Raw genomic sequence first — 15,994 nt, forward strand, 5'->3', positions numbered from 1 at the left:
TGTTAGTAAAAGGAGAAGTCGTCTGAGTGTTAAAACTGTTGAAAAACTTCTGTTCCTCAATAAAAATGCATAAAATGTTACACAAGCATGTCCACTGCCCTGTTTACAAAGCACGTCCTCTTCACCCACATACATATTTACCAATGAACCCCAAAACAGACTTTCCTATGCATTTCAAGTATTCTTAACACAACATATGTGATTATAATTATTGTTTTATATTATCAGTAATTATCCATGTCAAATCCCATAGCAGCGCAACTGAAATGTGATATTATTTCTAGGTCCGTCATAGTCACACTTACAGTCAAACGTAAGTGCCTGCTTTAGGAAAAATCATGTAACTTACGTCATATGAAACACTTCACTCCTTTACACAGAATCGAAACCCTGTCACTAGGTTTGTGTTACTTACTGCAATTAAACATCTAAACAATATATTAGTATAATGGTAATAACATCTTTCTTTAATATATGTACTGTATTGTGTTAGCTTGAAACCAGTGAAACCTGTAGTGGAACGAGACTGTGCATGGGCAGTCAAATCCCAAAGATCCATGAACCAATAACACACACCGCAGTTCATTTTATTCACCACTAGATGTCCTACTCGAGCTACTGTGTCAATGAAGCCTCGAAAACCCATCACTAGGTGAACTGTGGTCTCTGCTGGATGCAAGTGTGGATGAAGAGAGACGAAGCTCTAATGCCACAGCAGATGCCATTGTGGAAGTGGAGCGGTACCTAAATGAAAACAATTTAAGAAGAAATGAGGATCCACTGGTGTACTGGCATACACAAAAACATGTGTATCCTCATTTACACCAGCTGGCACTGAGGTTCCTGTGTTCACCAGCATCATCTGTGCCTTGTGAGAGGGTGTTCTCTAAGGCAGGAGAGATCATCAGCAAAAGGAGGAACCTGTGAAAAAAGTCTTGTTTTTAGATCAAAATGATTAACCCCAGAAAAACACATATACTGTGTCCCTACACAAGCACTGCACTCCCATCCCATCCTACTGTATTCATGCTGATCTCTCGCCAGCAGCTTCAGGCTCTATGTCGCCCGCTCTGGCCCCCGGGATGCACTTAACTATAGCCGCTGGTGTCGGCTTTACATGCCGCAAAACAGAGTCGCCAATAACCAGGGTCGGCTTCTCAGCGGGTGTGTCGCCGAGTGGGGAAAAACGGTTCGATATATCAAGCGGCTGGTGGTGAACCACGGGCCTTTGTTTCGGGCTACGCTTCCTTCGAACCGCCACCCAACCTCTCTGACTTCCCGGCTGCTCAGGGGCTGCCGGGGGGCGGCTAACATCAGCTAAGGCAGGCTGGTCCGCACAGGCTAACTGCTGCTGGCTAGCTGCTGCGGCTACAGGTCTATTATCTAACATGCGGAGCCGACCCTCTAACTCGCTTAGCCTCGCCTCCAAGACTGTGAATAAGCTACACTTTGTGCACACCTCACGCTCACTAAAGGAGGCAGAGGAGCAGCTGAACATGTCACACACCGTGCAGTGAGCAGGAGAGGGAGATGCAGAGCGAGTGGAAGAAGCCATGCTAAGCGCTAATGCTAACCGCTAAGTTACGGTAAGCTTCGCTACAGTGGTAAACGAGAAGGGAACCAGAGACTGGTGCACTTAACTCTAACACTGAGGTGCTTGTGTATTACCACAATAAAAGCAAACACAATATGTCTAATGCAGAAAGTCCGTAGCACCAACAGCGCACACCAAGTGAACAAACAGGACAGTGTCGAAACAGGAAGTGACGCAATACGTTACCACGCAATACGTTTTTAGGACCTAACTTGTTTCCTTGAGCAGATTTTTTTATTACTTAATTAATAATTAATCATTTTAGAAACATTATATTTTGGTTGTTTGGTTGTTGGAGCCTGTGTAGTTGTTGGTTTTGTATAAATATATTTAATATATTTATATTGTTCAAGTAGGTAACTGCAGTTCACTGGAGGCCAGTAGCAGTATATTATATAAGAACCAATATACTGACAGGAAAACCTGGAGCAGTGTGTGTAACAGTGCTGCCACCTGCTGGTCACCTCAGAACACTGAGTGAGGTGGGATCAATTATTCATGGAACAATAAAACAAACACCAAGAAACATGAATGTAAATTTGATCATGGGGGTGTAGCACAGCTAATCAATGCTAACAGCTGATTGATTAGATTACATCAGATCATGTAAGAGGCCTGACCATTATGGACCCAAAAACTGTCCCGTCCACATTATGTCCATTGACACAGGGGTTGATACAAATGCTAGCATTACAGCTAACAGGAGTTAGCTAATAGCTGCTGTAACCAACCCAGTGAGGCCTCAGCCCTCCGTCAGAGAGAATGTTCATGTCCGTACAGGCACTCAGTGTGTTTACATTAAAGGAACCATCATGCTGTTGTTTATTTATTCATTTTGAACCTGCTTCTGGAATATTCTTCAAGGAGACTTTAAACCTGCACCTTACAGCTGAACGTGCTGCCAAAGCAGGAAACTGAAGGCTGGGATGTGACTCCTCCTGCTTGTTGTTCAAAGAACCACTGACAGCCCCTCCTCTCTCTCCAACACAGAGTGCAGCTCTGACAGTACATTTCCTGGTTCCTCCTCTTTAACAGATCTGCCAGCTGAGGGATCGGTCTAATCTCTGTGCTGCACAGTGACAGAGTTCAACAACCAAACTGCTGCAGATCAGCCAGCAAATGTGAAAGTAAACATGACGTGCTGACTGACGCTCCTATTTCCTGATGAGGAAGTGAAACTCTTCAGACTTGTCGAGAGCTGAAATGGCGCAGCAGAGAAACCAGCAGGACTCACTGAGGTTCTCTTGTTCCATCTGTCTGGATCTCCTGAAGGATCCGGTGACTGTCCCCTGTGGACACAGCTACTGCATGAAGTGTATTCAAAGCTTCTGGGATGAAGAGGACAGGAAGGGAATCCACAGCTGTCCTCAGTGCAGGAAGACTTTCACACCGAGGCCTGTCCCGGTGAAACAGATCCTGTTAGCAGAGTTAGTGGAGGAGCTGAAGAAGACTGGACTCCAAGCTGCTCCTGCTGATCACTGCTATGCTGGACCTGAAGATGTGGCCTGTGATGTCTGCACTGACAGGAAGCTGAAAGCCAGCAAGTCCTGTCTGGACTGTTTGGTGTCATACTGTGAGAAACACCTCCAACCTCACTATGATGTAGCTCCATTAAAGAGACACAAGCTGGTGGAGCCCTCCAAGAAGCTCCAGGAGAACATCTGCTCTCGTCATGATGAGGTGATGAAGATCTTCTGCCGCACTGATCAGCAGTCTGTCTGTTATCTCTGCACAATGGATGAACATAAAGGCCATGACACAGTCCCAGCTGCAGCAGAGAGAGCTGAGAAGCAGAAGGAGCTCCAGGTGAGCAGGACAAACCTCCAGCAGGGAATCCAGGAGGCACAGAAAGATGTGAAGCTGCTCCAACAGCAGGTGGAGGCCATCAGAGGCTCTGCTGATAAAACAGTGGAGGACAGTCAGAAGATCTTCACTGAGCTGATCCGTCTGATCCAGAAAAGAAGCTCTGATGTGAAGCAGCAGGTCAGATCCCAGGAGGAAGCTGAAGTGAGTCGAGTCAAAGAGCGTCAGGAGGAGCTGGAGCAGAAGATCACTGAGATGAAGAGGAAAGACGCCGAGCTGGAGCAGCTCTCACACACAGAGGACCACATCCACTTTCTACACAAGTACCGCTCACTGTCAGCACTCAGTGAGTCCACACACTCATCCAGCATCAACATCCGTCCTCTGAGGTACTTTGAGGACATGACAGCAGCTGTGTCAGAGCTCAGAGACAAACTACAGGACACTCTGAGGGAGACGTGGACAAACGTCTCACTGACTGAAGTGGATGTTCTACTGTCAGGACCAGAGCCACAGACCAGAGCTGACTTCTTGAAGTATTCATGTGAACTCACCCTGGATCCAAACACAGCAAACACATGGCTGTTATTATCTGAGGGGAACAGAAAAGTAACATTTATGAGTCAAGAACAGTCTTATTCAAGTCATCCAGACAGATTCATTCAGTTTCAGGTCCTGAGTAAAGAGAGTCTGACTGGACGTTGTTACTGGGAGGTGGAGAGGAGAGGAAGAGTTCATGTATCAGTCGCATACAAGAATATGAACAGAGCAGAGTGGTTTGGATGCAATGATAAATCTTGGTCATTATTTTGTGACACAAACAGTTATAGATTTATTCACAACAACATGGAAACTGAGGTCTCAGGTCCTCCTTCCTCCAGAGTAGGAGTGTACCTGGATCACAGAGCAGGTATTCTGTCCTTCTACAGCGTCTCTGAAACCAGGACTCTCCTCCACAGAGTCCAGACCACATTCACTCAGCCTCTCTATGCTGGACTTTGTCTTTATTATGGAGTCACTGCTGAGCTGATTAAAGTCCAATAGAGTAATGACAGGGGCAGAGGACAGGTTTATGATCAGAACATGTCTGCAGCTCTCTAAAGAAGCTGTGAGGGGTTAACAGCTTGTTAAAGTTCATCACATTTATTACAGGAAGAATTCTCTACATGCAGACTCAGCAGACAGTCGGCCATCTTTGAAAGTGGAGTAAACAACGTCACACAGACAGAACTCAGTGTGACAGAGAAAGGTGAAAATAATCAGAAGTCTGCACAGACACTGTAGTGATCAAAGCTGTAGATACATTTACACATCTTCTATAAATATATATCTGATCAGGCTGATTAATAGTTGTAGTTTATAGCTGCTGTGCTGGTGTTTCCTGATGATGATTCTTTGGCTCTGTACTGTTGAACTCCAACAAAGAAAGTGAGTCCTGGAGCTGTGGGAGCTCATAGTGGACATGTTTCACTGTTTTCTGACGTTTTACACTTTAATGGACTCACAAAGAAAATAATCATCATCATAAAAAGACTTTGATCGTTTCTGTCGGATGATTTGTGTGTGACATGTGAAATAAATGTAATTCCACACATGTGTATCTTGACTGTTTGTTGATGTAGTTCTCAGTATATTTCTGAAGTGTTGGTCTGTCAGGTAGTCCTCAATCCACGAGACCAGGGGAGCGTCCACCTGCATCTTCTCTAACTTAGTCCTCAACAGTCTCTGGATGGTGTTGAAGGCAGAAGAGAAGTCGAAGAACATGAGCCGCACTGTGGTGTTCAGTGGTACCAAATGTTGTTGTTGCTCATGCAGGTCTGCAGAGGTTCAGTGTGGATGGATGACAGATATGACGATCGTTGCTTTCATTTAATCTGTAAATAAAATCAGAAATTCTATTTTTCCCATTTTTTGACCTCTAAAATAAACGTGGAAATGAATGTAAGTGAGTAATTTTGTACAAAATCATGACACAGAATCTCTCTGGTGTGAATAAAGTCGATTAAAACGTGAAGATATTTAAATAACAGGTCTCACATTTCAAATGAAAAGCCAAACACACTTCTGTTTCTGTTCTTTGGCTCTGATGCAGCCGTGGCCACGCCCCTTTGGTCTGTTCTTATTGGACACTTCCTCCCTGAACCTTTCTCCTATTGGCCAATCTCTGCTTCAATCACAGCCGCCGTTCAAATAGGGGGCGGGGCTGTCTGTCTTGCCTGGGAGAAGTTTTCCCAAAGTTTGCGGCTGCGTCGAGTTTACGGAAGTCATACCGGAAGTACACGACGTAGATATAAAAATAAAACCGTTACTTCGCTTCTTGTGGATAATTACGCTAATTATTAGCTAAATATGTGAAGAAAAACATCCGTAAAGATCTTGTGATTAAAGTTAAAGCGTGACAGGAGCGATAAAACACGCTAAACAACAACTTTTGGCTGAGTTTGACCGGAAGTAGCAGTCAACATAGTCACGGTAAGTTTAGCTAACTTGATACTATCTAAAAAAACTTTCTGCCCTCCCCCTCTTCCAGCGCACTCCTTCCACACATCCATCCATGCATTCGTTGTTGATGTTAGAGCGGTGATGGAGAAGGAGAGGGACTGCTACCGGCGCCGCTAAGCTAGCACCGACTCAGCCCGGCTAACAAGAGAGAGAGAGAGAGAGAGAATGGAGACCGTGGAGCAGCTCGTCTCTTTCCACCACATTCAGGTCCAGTTGAGCGGGGGCGCGCCTTGGGGGTTCACTTTGAAAGGAGGGCTCGAGCACGGCGAGCCGCTCATCATCACTAAAGTGAGTTTAACCATAACAACGCACTTCTCACATGTTCTGCTCATATTCAGAGTTTTGGTATATTGGCTCCACGGGACGGGAGGCAGCAAGTAATGTTTGGTTTCTTCTGCACAGCTCTTCCTCCTCCTCTTCCTCCTCTTCCTCTGCAGAGTATAAAAAGTTATTGTCTGAAGAGTAAACAAATATCGGGTTTCTGCTTGATGTTTGTCAGATGTCACTGTCCATGAATAAAAAGCCCTCCGTCCTAATCTAATGCAGCGGTTGAGCTCTCCAACCTGGAGGTCAAAGGGTCCCGCCTTCAGGGGTGCTCACAGGGCTTCCTGAGGGGGATCCCCAGAGAAACCAGCCTCCCTGATGCTGCAGTCAGCGATGACGGATGACTAAACCCACTTCAGATACTCACTGCTGTTATACTACTACTGCAGAAAGGATCCTGCATGGCGTCTGACGAATGTGTGCAGAATGACTTCTGGTTCAGGCGTGCAGGAGAGATTTAGTGATGCTGACGTGACCCTGTCTTGTGCGGTAAAGTTTGGGGGGCGCCAACGTTTCCTCCCCGGCCTCTTCTCACGGTTTCACGCTGCAGGCGGTAAGCTGCTGGAAATGAGGAGGGTGTCTTTGAATTACTGCAAGTAATTATTGCTGTGTGTTCTGCTGGGGGTGGTCTGTGTGTGTGAGCGAGAGAGAGAGAGAGAGAGTCTCTTCGGTCCAGTGCATATGGAGGACATGCAACCTCTGCTGTCCCACTCTGTTGAGAAGTTGCAACAGTGGTGGCTGTGGTGTAAATGTTGGCTCTGTGTGCGACGTCCAGATTCACCACAGCATGGAATGGAAAGGCTTGGCTCAGTCATCTGGAAACACACACACAGTAACACAGCCCCTGGGAAAATGTGACTGGGACTGCTAAAGAAGATACAAATCTCACTGTGCTCTATGGCTGTTTTGTGTCCAGTGGCTCTTTAAAAATCACACACACACTATAAAGCAGCCGAGGAGCTGGACAGGGAAGTGTTTCAGGTGTTTGATGATTAAGTGTGAAGTCCTTGAAGTGAAGAGGAGAGGAGTTAGAGCTGTGTTTGAGCTGTGTACGATGTGTTTCAGCAGAGCGTTTCCACCCGCCTGCACACAGAGGCTCAGTGTCTCTGTGTGTGGACCACAGCTGTCATAATCCTGACAAGGAAGTGTGTGTCTGTGAATGGGTGCAGTTGGCATTAGGTCACATGACTCTGCAGTGTCTGCTACCTTTTCGTACTTGGATGGACACAGAAATGTTCTTTTTGTGTCAGAGTGGGCACAATAATATATGCAACAGGCGGACATGCTCATGTTTGCACCTGTTTTCATGCTGAGGACGCTAATTTTTTGTCCTTTTTCTCCCCTGGGTGTAGATGCAACCTTTCATACCCAGGTGGAATCCTTGCACTAAAGATTTCAGTCACATTTTAGGTAGTGTGTTGTGGTTATTGTATTGTCATTGGTGCACAGCCCCCCAAAGCCGGAGACAAAAGATTATAACTGCTGCCTGTCAGGGTTGAACTTAATGTCAACAGGGTCAGGAAGTGCGACTTGGATGGTTGAAGAAACAAAAGCTGGGTCCAACAACATTTGTTACTTTCCCAAACTTCCCACCATGCCGTCAACATGTTTCAGGGGAGTCTGAAAATTTGTGACATTTTATGTTTTTGCTCCCACCTTCTACAGGGGAGGGGGGGGGGTCCTGAGGCATTCCCAGCCCTGATGAGGTATAAATCCCTCTGGGTCTGCCCTGGAGTTATGGCCAGAATACCTTCATTTTACAAGCACCCATCAACAATGTTGATGTTGGTTCCTTTAGCAGAGAAGAAAGATATAAAGAGTAGCTGGCTCTTTCTCTACATTTTGTGTGCGTGCATGGTCTTTGAGATTTTGTATGCCATGGGAATGGGGGGGAGGGGTGGCTTCTCCAGTCTGAGACAGCAGAGGGATATAAGCCATTTGGTCAACATTCCACCGGGAGCATAACTAATTACCACTGCAGTGTGTGTGTGTGTGTGTGTGGGGAGAGTTCCATTGGCAGCCTGGAACACTTGGTCTCTCTGATCAGCTGTGATGATGATACTGCCAGTGTAAGGTTTTATCTGCTGGTCACTCATTAGCTTCGGCAGTCACTCAGGAGTTTAGTGAGTCATTCTGTCAGGCTGTTATCAGTCAATCAGTCGATTGTTCAAACATGCTTGTGTCGTGGAAAGAAGAGCCAGAAATGCTAATTGTGAGCAGAGGACGAGGAGCCGTGTGTCTGTAATTCATCATTTACAACACCAGTTTGTTAACTCCATGTGTTCAGTGATTTTTTTAATGTTCTTTTGTGCGTTGAGTCAAATGTGGTTGTGATGACTAAGTGGTGAGTTCCTTCCATTGTTGTGTTTGACAGAGCAGCTGCCGCGGAGCTGTCAGCTCACTTTCATGCGTGGTTTTATGATCTACACTGAGCTCTGTTCTGAGTCGGGCTGTAGACGTGTTTTTGTTTATGCCTCCTCATCAGTTTTCTTCAGTCGCCGTGAGAGACAGCCGGGCACCCAGGAACGTGTGGATTGCTTTTGAAGATGGTTTTCCTAAAATTTGTAGGGACGTTTTTGTTTTGTTGTTCATGTAGGAATGAGCTCAGTGGTTGTTTGGAGAAAGGACCTGCCTGGAGTGCTTTTTTTTCCCCACCAGAGCTTCTACAGATATGTTATCTGAATGAATGATCAGACTTCACATGTTGGACAAGAGTCTGTCTGAGTGGACTCGAGCTTTATTTTATCAGCCTCTTCACTGGACAGGAAAACACCAGAGGGCCACACAGACCCATTAACATCTGGCCTTTGCTTGCAATGGGAGTAGAGTACAACTAGCATCCAGTCCATGGTCAAAGATGACTCCACAGTCATGGCTTTAGCTCCGAGGCAGCACAGAATTCTCTTGCCAGGCTCGAAGCATCATGCCTCTGACCAGAGTCGTATGAAGTACTGGAAATTATAGCCATGTTGGATGTGTGATGTCCATGAGAGGAACTGTTGTGTGCCTTTATACACATATTATTTCATTCACTCCTAAGCTGAGGAAAAACTGCTCTAATCTGTTTTTCAGAGCGTTAGCTGAATGCTAGCATCCATTTATGGTGTTGCACAAAGCTGGATTCAGCTTCATTCTCCTCCCGGTCAGACCTGCTAACAATCAGCCCGTCTCCCAGGCTGTCCAACCGCCGAAACCAACAGTGCACTGCTGACAGACAGCAGGAGGTAGCTTTGGTTCTGTTATTCACAATAAAAACGTTTTAGGGAAGCCAAAGAGCGAAGTCATGTTGAGCTGTGGACTCTTCATGAACTCCACAAAAGACAGATTTGGGTCGTATGTTTGAGAGAATAGCTCAGATTCTGTGTTTTGGTGTTTGACTCGTCACTCTGATCAGGATTCTGTGAGTCTATCAGCACTAACACATCTTCAGTACTTTAACTGATTCAGACCAGAGATCACCGGTTCTCTCTGAGAGCGTGACCCTAACCCTAACCCTTTTCTGTCGACTGTAACAGAATATGTGGGATTTTACAGAAGAATGTTTTGACATTTGGTCAAAGGTATGCAGCCTACTGTGTTGTAAACAGCCGTGTGTGTGTGTGTGTGTGTGTGTTTCCCCCTGCATTCCAGTGAAGGTAGCCTCCAGTAGCAGTAGTCTGCTCGGCAGGGGGTAGATGAAGATGCCGTCAGATAGAGATGCTTTTGTCCCTCCTCTGTGTGTGTGTGTCTACTGCCCTGCTTCACTGTCCTACCTAACCAAAAACATATGTTGTGCAGCAACAATAGGGCATATTGATGAGAGAGATCGAGTAAACAAGGGAGAGTTCATGTTTTCCTACAGGAACATTTCAAATTTGATAATCAGATTAAGCCTGTTATGAAGTTTCCTGTTTTGTGTTTGCAGTGTTTAGGTGAAGATGTGTAGTCTGAGGGCTGCTCAGTGCTCATGATGAACCACCATGAACCAGTTTGTGACAGTCCGCCTCTGTAAATCACAAGAAGAGCAAATTCGTGCTTTTGTGTAGCCGTTTGGCAGCGTCCTATAAAGTGGAAATCATGGGTTTGTTGGAAAACCGACAAGCTCCCTCATGTGGCCCAAATGTGTACTGCAGAGTTATGTCTTAAAAGACCATGAAGCATATTAGTAAAACAAAAAAAAGTACGAAAAAAACCTACCTAGTCTTAATATAGCTTGTTTTGTCTAGCGCATCCAAAAATATGTAAAAAGTTACATAAACGTCCGATGTCCTTCAGCCAGATTTGGTGGTTAGGGTTGTAAGAAAACGATCAGTGACCTTGAAAATGACTTCAAATGAACCGTTTTTTTTTGTAACGTTGCGGTAATAAATGGTTAAATATTGCGAAAATATGTTGCGATATACTGAATGAAACACCTTTGTCATTTCTGTCGACATGTGCCATCACATAAAATCTGTGATACTCAGAAACCCGTGATGTAAATGCACCAGTGTTTGTGCATTTTTTCAACATTTTGCAGACATAATAGAAGATAATCCAAAGAAACAGAAGGGTTACAATGTGATGCCTTTCTGAGATAAACAGTCAGTTGCAGGAACATGTAGCTGGTGAGCTGGTGAAGACTCAGGCAGCTGTGTGTGTGTGTGTGTGTTAGGGTGGGGTTGGAATGCATCTATCTCTGATCTCTGAGGCTTTTAGCTGTTTCTTTAAGGCTGTTTCTGGAGGCTTACTCACATAAACACTTTCAACTTCTGTGAGGACCCTACATAGTACATTCCTCAGCTTCTTAGTCTGACCTTAACCATCGCATTGTGGTCTAAAAATTCAGGTCGGTCCTCACAAAAATACACAAAGATAACAACATCTGTTTGTGTAACCACATCAGGAAAGTAGCCCCGAGCTTAGAACTCTGTTATTATTGGAATCTGTGTGGTAACAGACAAGAATATATTAAAGATACATGGATGATACACGTAATTTCGTGTGTGTGTGTGTGTGTGTTAGGGGTAAAGAAGTCCTGACCTGCAGGCTGCTGCAGTTGTTATTGTTTTTGTCAGACACTGTGTTTTCAGAAAGACTCCCCCCACCCTCTCGCTGGGGGGCAACACACACACAGACACACACACAGTGTGTTTTGTTAACTCAGATTACACATGAATTGCATCTTGATGTGATGGAAAACAGTTTTTTAGCACCCCGTTAGGTTTTGTGTTCTGCTGAACTCGCAGACCTGTTGCTGTAATTTTCATCCCCTGACACTTAATGGACACTAATTCACTTCATTTCACAATAAATCTGACAGCTTGGAATCTGTCTGGTCAGTTGCTATGATTTAACAGCTTTGGGTTCCCTCCTAAATGAAAGTGGGTGTTATTATACGGGTTGTGGATGACAGCATTTTGGAACAAAATAGAAGGTTAAATCAAATGACACAGTCGTAAGGTGGGCGGCATATTACAAAACCTCATATTCAGGAGCAAAAATACATAATTAAAGTTGTAAATTCAAACTATATATAGCCTGTTAGGGAGTTTTTTTGGTACATGAGAGAAATATTTATGAAAAAAGCACAATTGTTTCCTGACATTCAAGGTGAAAATGATCTGATTTTTTAATTGTAAGTAAGAATATATTGATATTCTCCGAGGTCATCAAAACCATACGTTGGATAGCCTTGGCACCTCCAGATACTTATATTATATTCTGTTAATTCTGCCGGCCTGATGTGAGCATCGCACTGTGTCTGTGTTTATATGTTTGCAGTTTATTGTAATGAAGCCTTGCCCCAAACCAAGGAATGTTACACACACACACATTCCAGCATACGATGTGGTCCACTCTCGTGGCTGCCCTGGCAAGGCGACTCCAGTTTGAGGTCTAAAAAAATGAGACAAAACTCTCTTTGTGAGCTCAGTCTTCACTCGTCGGCCCTCATGGAGTCTGATGGAGACATCAGAGGCAGAAACTCATGTTAGGCAACATGGGAGACTGTATGTGTGATTCTGGGAGTTTCCTCTCCTCTGAGAGGGGAACCAGAATTTGTGGGTGCAAGAAAGAGGGCGACAACAGAGTTTGCAGTTTGTAGGTTTGTCTTTAGGAGTTTATTTGGATTTGGGTTGCTTAAATCGAACAGCTGGCTTGTCTGATTCCTTTTGGAACTGGTGAAAAAAACTCCAAACCTCCAAACTATGGATGCAGATGTGCTGAATCTGAGGGGGTGGAGATGGAGGACAGGATGGAACAGATGGTTTCTGAAACTGAAATGTAAGATGAATAACCTGAGACTGACAGACAGACAAGAGGAAGACGGTGGATTAAGGAGGATAAAAAGGTGACTGAAGAGAAAAGACCAGGGCAGGATGTGTCACACCTAGAAAATATGGCAGAAAGAGAGTTGATATAAATAAAACAAAGGGTGGGAGGGGGCTGCCTTCAGGCTGATGAATGGATGAAAGATGGATGGATAGATAATAGATCAAAAGATAGATGAGGTGGAGAAAAAAGAGAGAGATAAAGGTCTCCGATTTCTGGACGCTCAGATTGATGTCTTCCTGCCTGTTTCACCTGCAGTCACGAGAACTTCAACACATTCAGAAAACTCACACAAGGTTCTCTCTGTTCAGACATCTGAGCGCTAACACCTCAGTTAGGATTTCATGATTCACTGTCTCTTGTGTAAGAGCACAACGAATAACATTTAAAACTGCTATTTAATTCATGTGATTTAATTCAAAATTTCAAATAAATCAAAGTTAAATGTATGGCATTTGTTCAAACTTCCTCATTCAACCTGCACTGAGATGAATTTTTAGCCTTATAATTAGTCATTTTCAGTCATTTTCAGTAGGCATTTGAATTGTTTACACGTGTTTGCTAGCTAGCCATCATTCCCTGGCATTAGCTGGCATGTTGCTATGTGTTCTGACAAGTTACTGCCAATAAAGTCCTTGAAAACGGAGCCAAAACAAGGTTTTCCTGAACCTTTATGGGTTATTAAATATGACGTATGGAAACATTTTTTCATGTAAGAACCATTTTTGAACATTTTGTGCAGGATTCTCTGCGAAAACCTAAACTTCCGCTCATGTTCGCTTTATTTAGCAAATTGAGTTAATAACGGCGTCATAATCTGTGTACAGCTTCACTGGCTGAGATTATGTCTTGCATTTCTGCAGTCAGTTTGAATCCACTGATGACAGTTTGTGGATAAGTTACTGCTAACTAACTACCATTCTCCTCTGAAGATCACAGCCATAAAGCAGCTGGCACAGTCGACATGTGTACAGCAACAGATTTCCAGAACTGTGTCCAAATGCGTTGTGTGTGATCAAACACAAGCTTCTGCCACGAGGAACCTTTTGTGATTTTTGATCTAATTGTTACTAAAATCTGGCCCCAGCTTTTCCAGTGTGATGACTCAAATAAAAATACTTGAATCAGAGCCCAGAAAAAAACACAAAGAGACAGTTTGAAAGCTGGCAGAAGTAAAAATATGTACAATGTCGTCTCTCTGTGTCGCTGTCAGTCTGTCAGATTTTAGCAGAGAGGGCAAGGTCAGTTAGGGCACATTAAGGAGTTAATATATCACTTATATTATCAGTGTGTGTGTGTGTGAGGGAGCTAAAGGCACACACTGAGTCGTTTTTTATGACATTGATGGATCAATCCAGTCGCTCTCTGGTCCCACCAGGCTGCTGACCCCTTTAACCTTTGCTATTGTCAGCGCCGGACGCCGGATCTAATGGCTTCCATACTCCACCAGAAGCACACAGTCAGGGGTGTGTGTGCATGTGTGTGTGTGTGTGTGTGTTTCCATTAGAAGCACCGCTGCTCTCCAACGTGTGCTTGAAATGTTAAAAAACAAGATGACAAAAGACAGTGTCCAAATGGCACAAAGTGTGTGTGTGTGTGTGTTGCCCTTTAGCCTCATTGTGTCCTTATAAAACCTCTTAGCTGAACTGTTTTCCTCTGTGTATTAACACTAAGAGCACAAATCCACCCTCAAAATGGACTTTTTGTCTTTGGTGTGTACATATACACACATGCCTGTGTGTGTGTGTTAAGTGTGTCTTTGTAAATGTGTCAGACTCGTGCTGGACTAGAAGAAGTCCGTGATTGTGATTGTGTTGTTGTTGTGGTGGTGGATTCTGGGAGATGGAGGCCGGCACTGTGTGATGTATGGCTCTAGATGACAGCTAAAGGGTTAAGATCGACAGGTGGTAATTTCTTCCAGGAGGTCATGGGGTTAGCGAGGCACTGCTGTGCTCCTTTTGCAAAGGATTGTGGGTAGCAGAACTTTGATGTGGCTGAGGGCTCGGAGGCTGTAATGAGCGGCTTGTTTTCAGAGATTAAGTGAGATTTTAATGGCATTACTGCAGCTTAAGGTGGTAAGAACATCTTTGGTGTAAAGCTGAGGGGATTCTGCACTGGATTTCCCAAAGATCACCTGTCAATCAAACACTGTGGGCGGCACAGAATGTCTGTTTTCTTTGAATTTCCAGGTCATTAAGCTTCTTCTCTCTCAGTTCTTCTCATGGCTCAGTTGTCCTTTTCCTCAGTTTATTCTTGTTCATTTGGAATGTATGTTATTATGTGTGGAGTTTATCATAACATCTAACAAGATAATGGACCCTGCAGAGACTTTCACATGTAGCTCTTGTAACGTCCTCCTGAGTTTTCATGGTGCCTGGCTTTGGGGACTGTGTATGTTTTTCTATGTGCACTGCATTCATTCTTTGGCTTCTCCTCAAACGTGAGCAGCAGAGACTTTTTAATTTCAATTTAAAATATTTAGTCTCATCCTGGAAGTGCAGCTAATAAAAATATACAAGTGAGAAGACCTACCGGAAAGCTGCGGCGGTACATGTTAAATAATTACTGAAAATATTCTGGATCCAAAACAAACAGAAGAAGCCAAGTTCAGTTTGGAATGCTTCCACAGGTTTGAATAAGTTGACACCTTTCAGCTGCACGTCTGGTGTATGCTGAACATTATTTATCTCATTAACATTTGCCATTTTTGTTAAAGAATTGGTTCAGTGTCTTTGTGTGGCTCCTCTACCATTAGAAGGTGCTGAAACAGACAGGCGTATTAACCATAGACTGTAGAAAAATATGGACACATCTATGTGTGAGAGCCTCCAGCCGCCATCTTGGCAGCACCTTAGACTGCATAAACTCCCATTTTATCCAAATGTAGCCCAAGAGGTGGAGCTTAGGTGGGCTGGTCGCACAGCAAACACTTAGGTAAGTTGTACAAAAGTTATGCAAATGTGCAAAAAGATCATTTTTGAGGATGGCGCTGGAGAAACTGCAGTGTTTGATGTTTAAATTCATTTCCTGGCCTTTGATTCTTGGTTTTTAAGGTGTCTTTTTGGATATGGACAAGCTTAAAATGATAGCTATCTAATCTATTAGGCCCCGTTCAAACTGGAGAAAGTCATTCCAGCTAGAGTAGGATTGAGCCCAGACAGCCTTTAAGCTGGATGCGTTCAGACCTATTTTCAAATCTGGCTAGCACACAGTTGTGTCCGCACTCAATCCGGCTTCATCCAGCATGTTTGCTGTCCTCCAAACCACTAGGTGGCGCCTCGTAATATACAGAGTCCGTTCACGCGTGGGACCGCGTGTGCGCATGCGTCATGCGTCATGCGTTTTTTTTGTCCCGTTTTGCGCCCTGTGAACCGGAAGTAGCATGTCGCTAGCCGGATTCGCTAGCCACATTTGTGTTCACACCTGAGCCACATTTGAGCCAATCCGGCTAGATCCAACTCTCATGGGTGGATCTAGCCA

The 15,994-nt window shown here is 44.3% G+C and overlaps 2 protein-coding genes across 3 annotated transcripts in view; both read left to right on the plus strand.

Annotated features, from left to right (window-relative positions):
* The first annotated feature begins 2,597 nt into the window (after positions 1–2,597).
* Positions 2,598–4,995, plus strand: LOC114436501 (tripartite motif-containing protein 16-like). Its single transcript, XM_028406789.1, has one exon. It carries the CDS (start codon positions 2,798–2,800, stop codon positions 4,439–4,441), a length of 1,644 nt encoding a protein of 547 aa, XP_028262590.1. The 5' UTR covers positions 2,598–2,797; the 3' UTR covers positions 4,442–4,995.
* Positions 4,996–5,662: 667 nt separating this feature from the next.
* shroom4 (shroom family member 4) overlaps positions 5,663–15,994 on the plus strand; it is a 44,855-nt gene continuing 34,523 nt past the window's right edge. The window contains exons 1-2 of one of the 2 annotated variants that reach the window (XM_028406787.1): positions 5,663–5,869; positions 5,974–6,187. In XM_028406787.1, coding sequence (XP_028262588.1) covers positions 6,065–6,187 — 123 coding nt within the window. In that variant the 5' untranslated portion in view covers positions 5,663–5,869; positions 5,974–6,064. Of the gene's footprint in view, positions 5,870–5,946; positions 6,188–15,994 lie in introns of those variants that run through there. The other variant, XM_028406786.1, reaches the window with a different exon arrangement.

Source organism: Parambassis ranga, chromosome 5, assembly GCF_900634625.1.
Source record: "Parambassis ranga chromosome 5, fParRan2.1, whole genome shotgun sequence".
Classification (NCBI taxonomy): domain Eukaryota; kingdom Metazoa; phylum Chordata; class Actinopteri; family Ambassidae; genus Parambassis; species Parambassis ranga.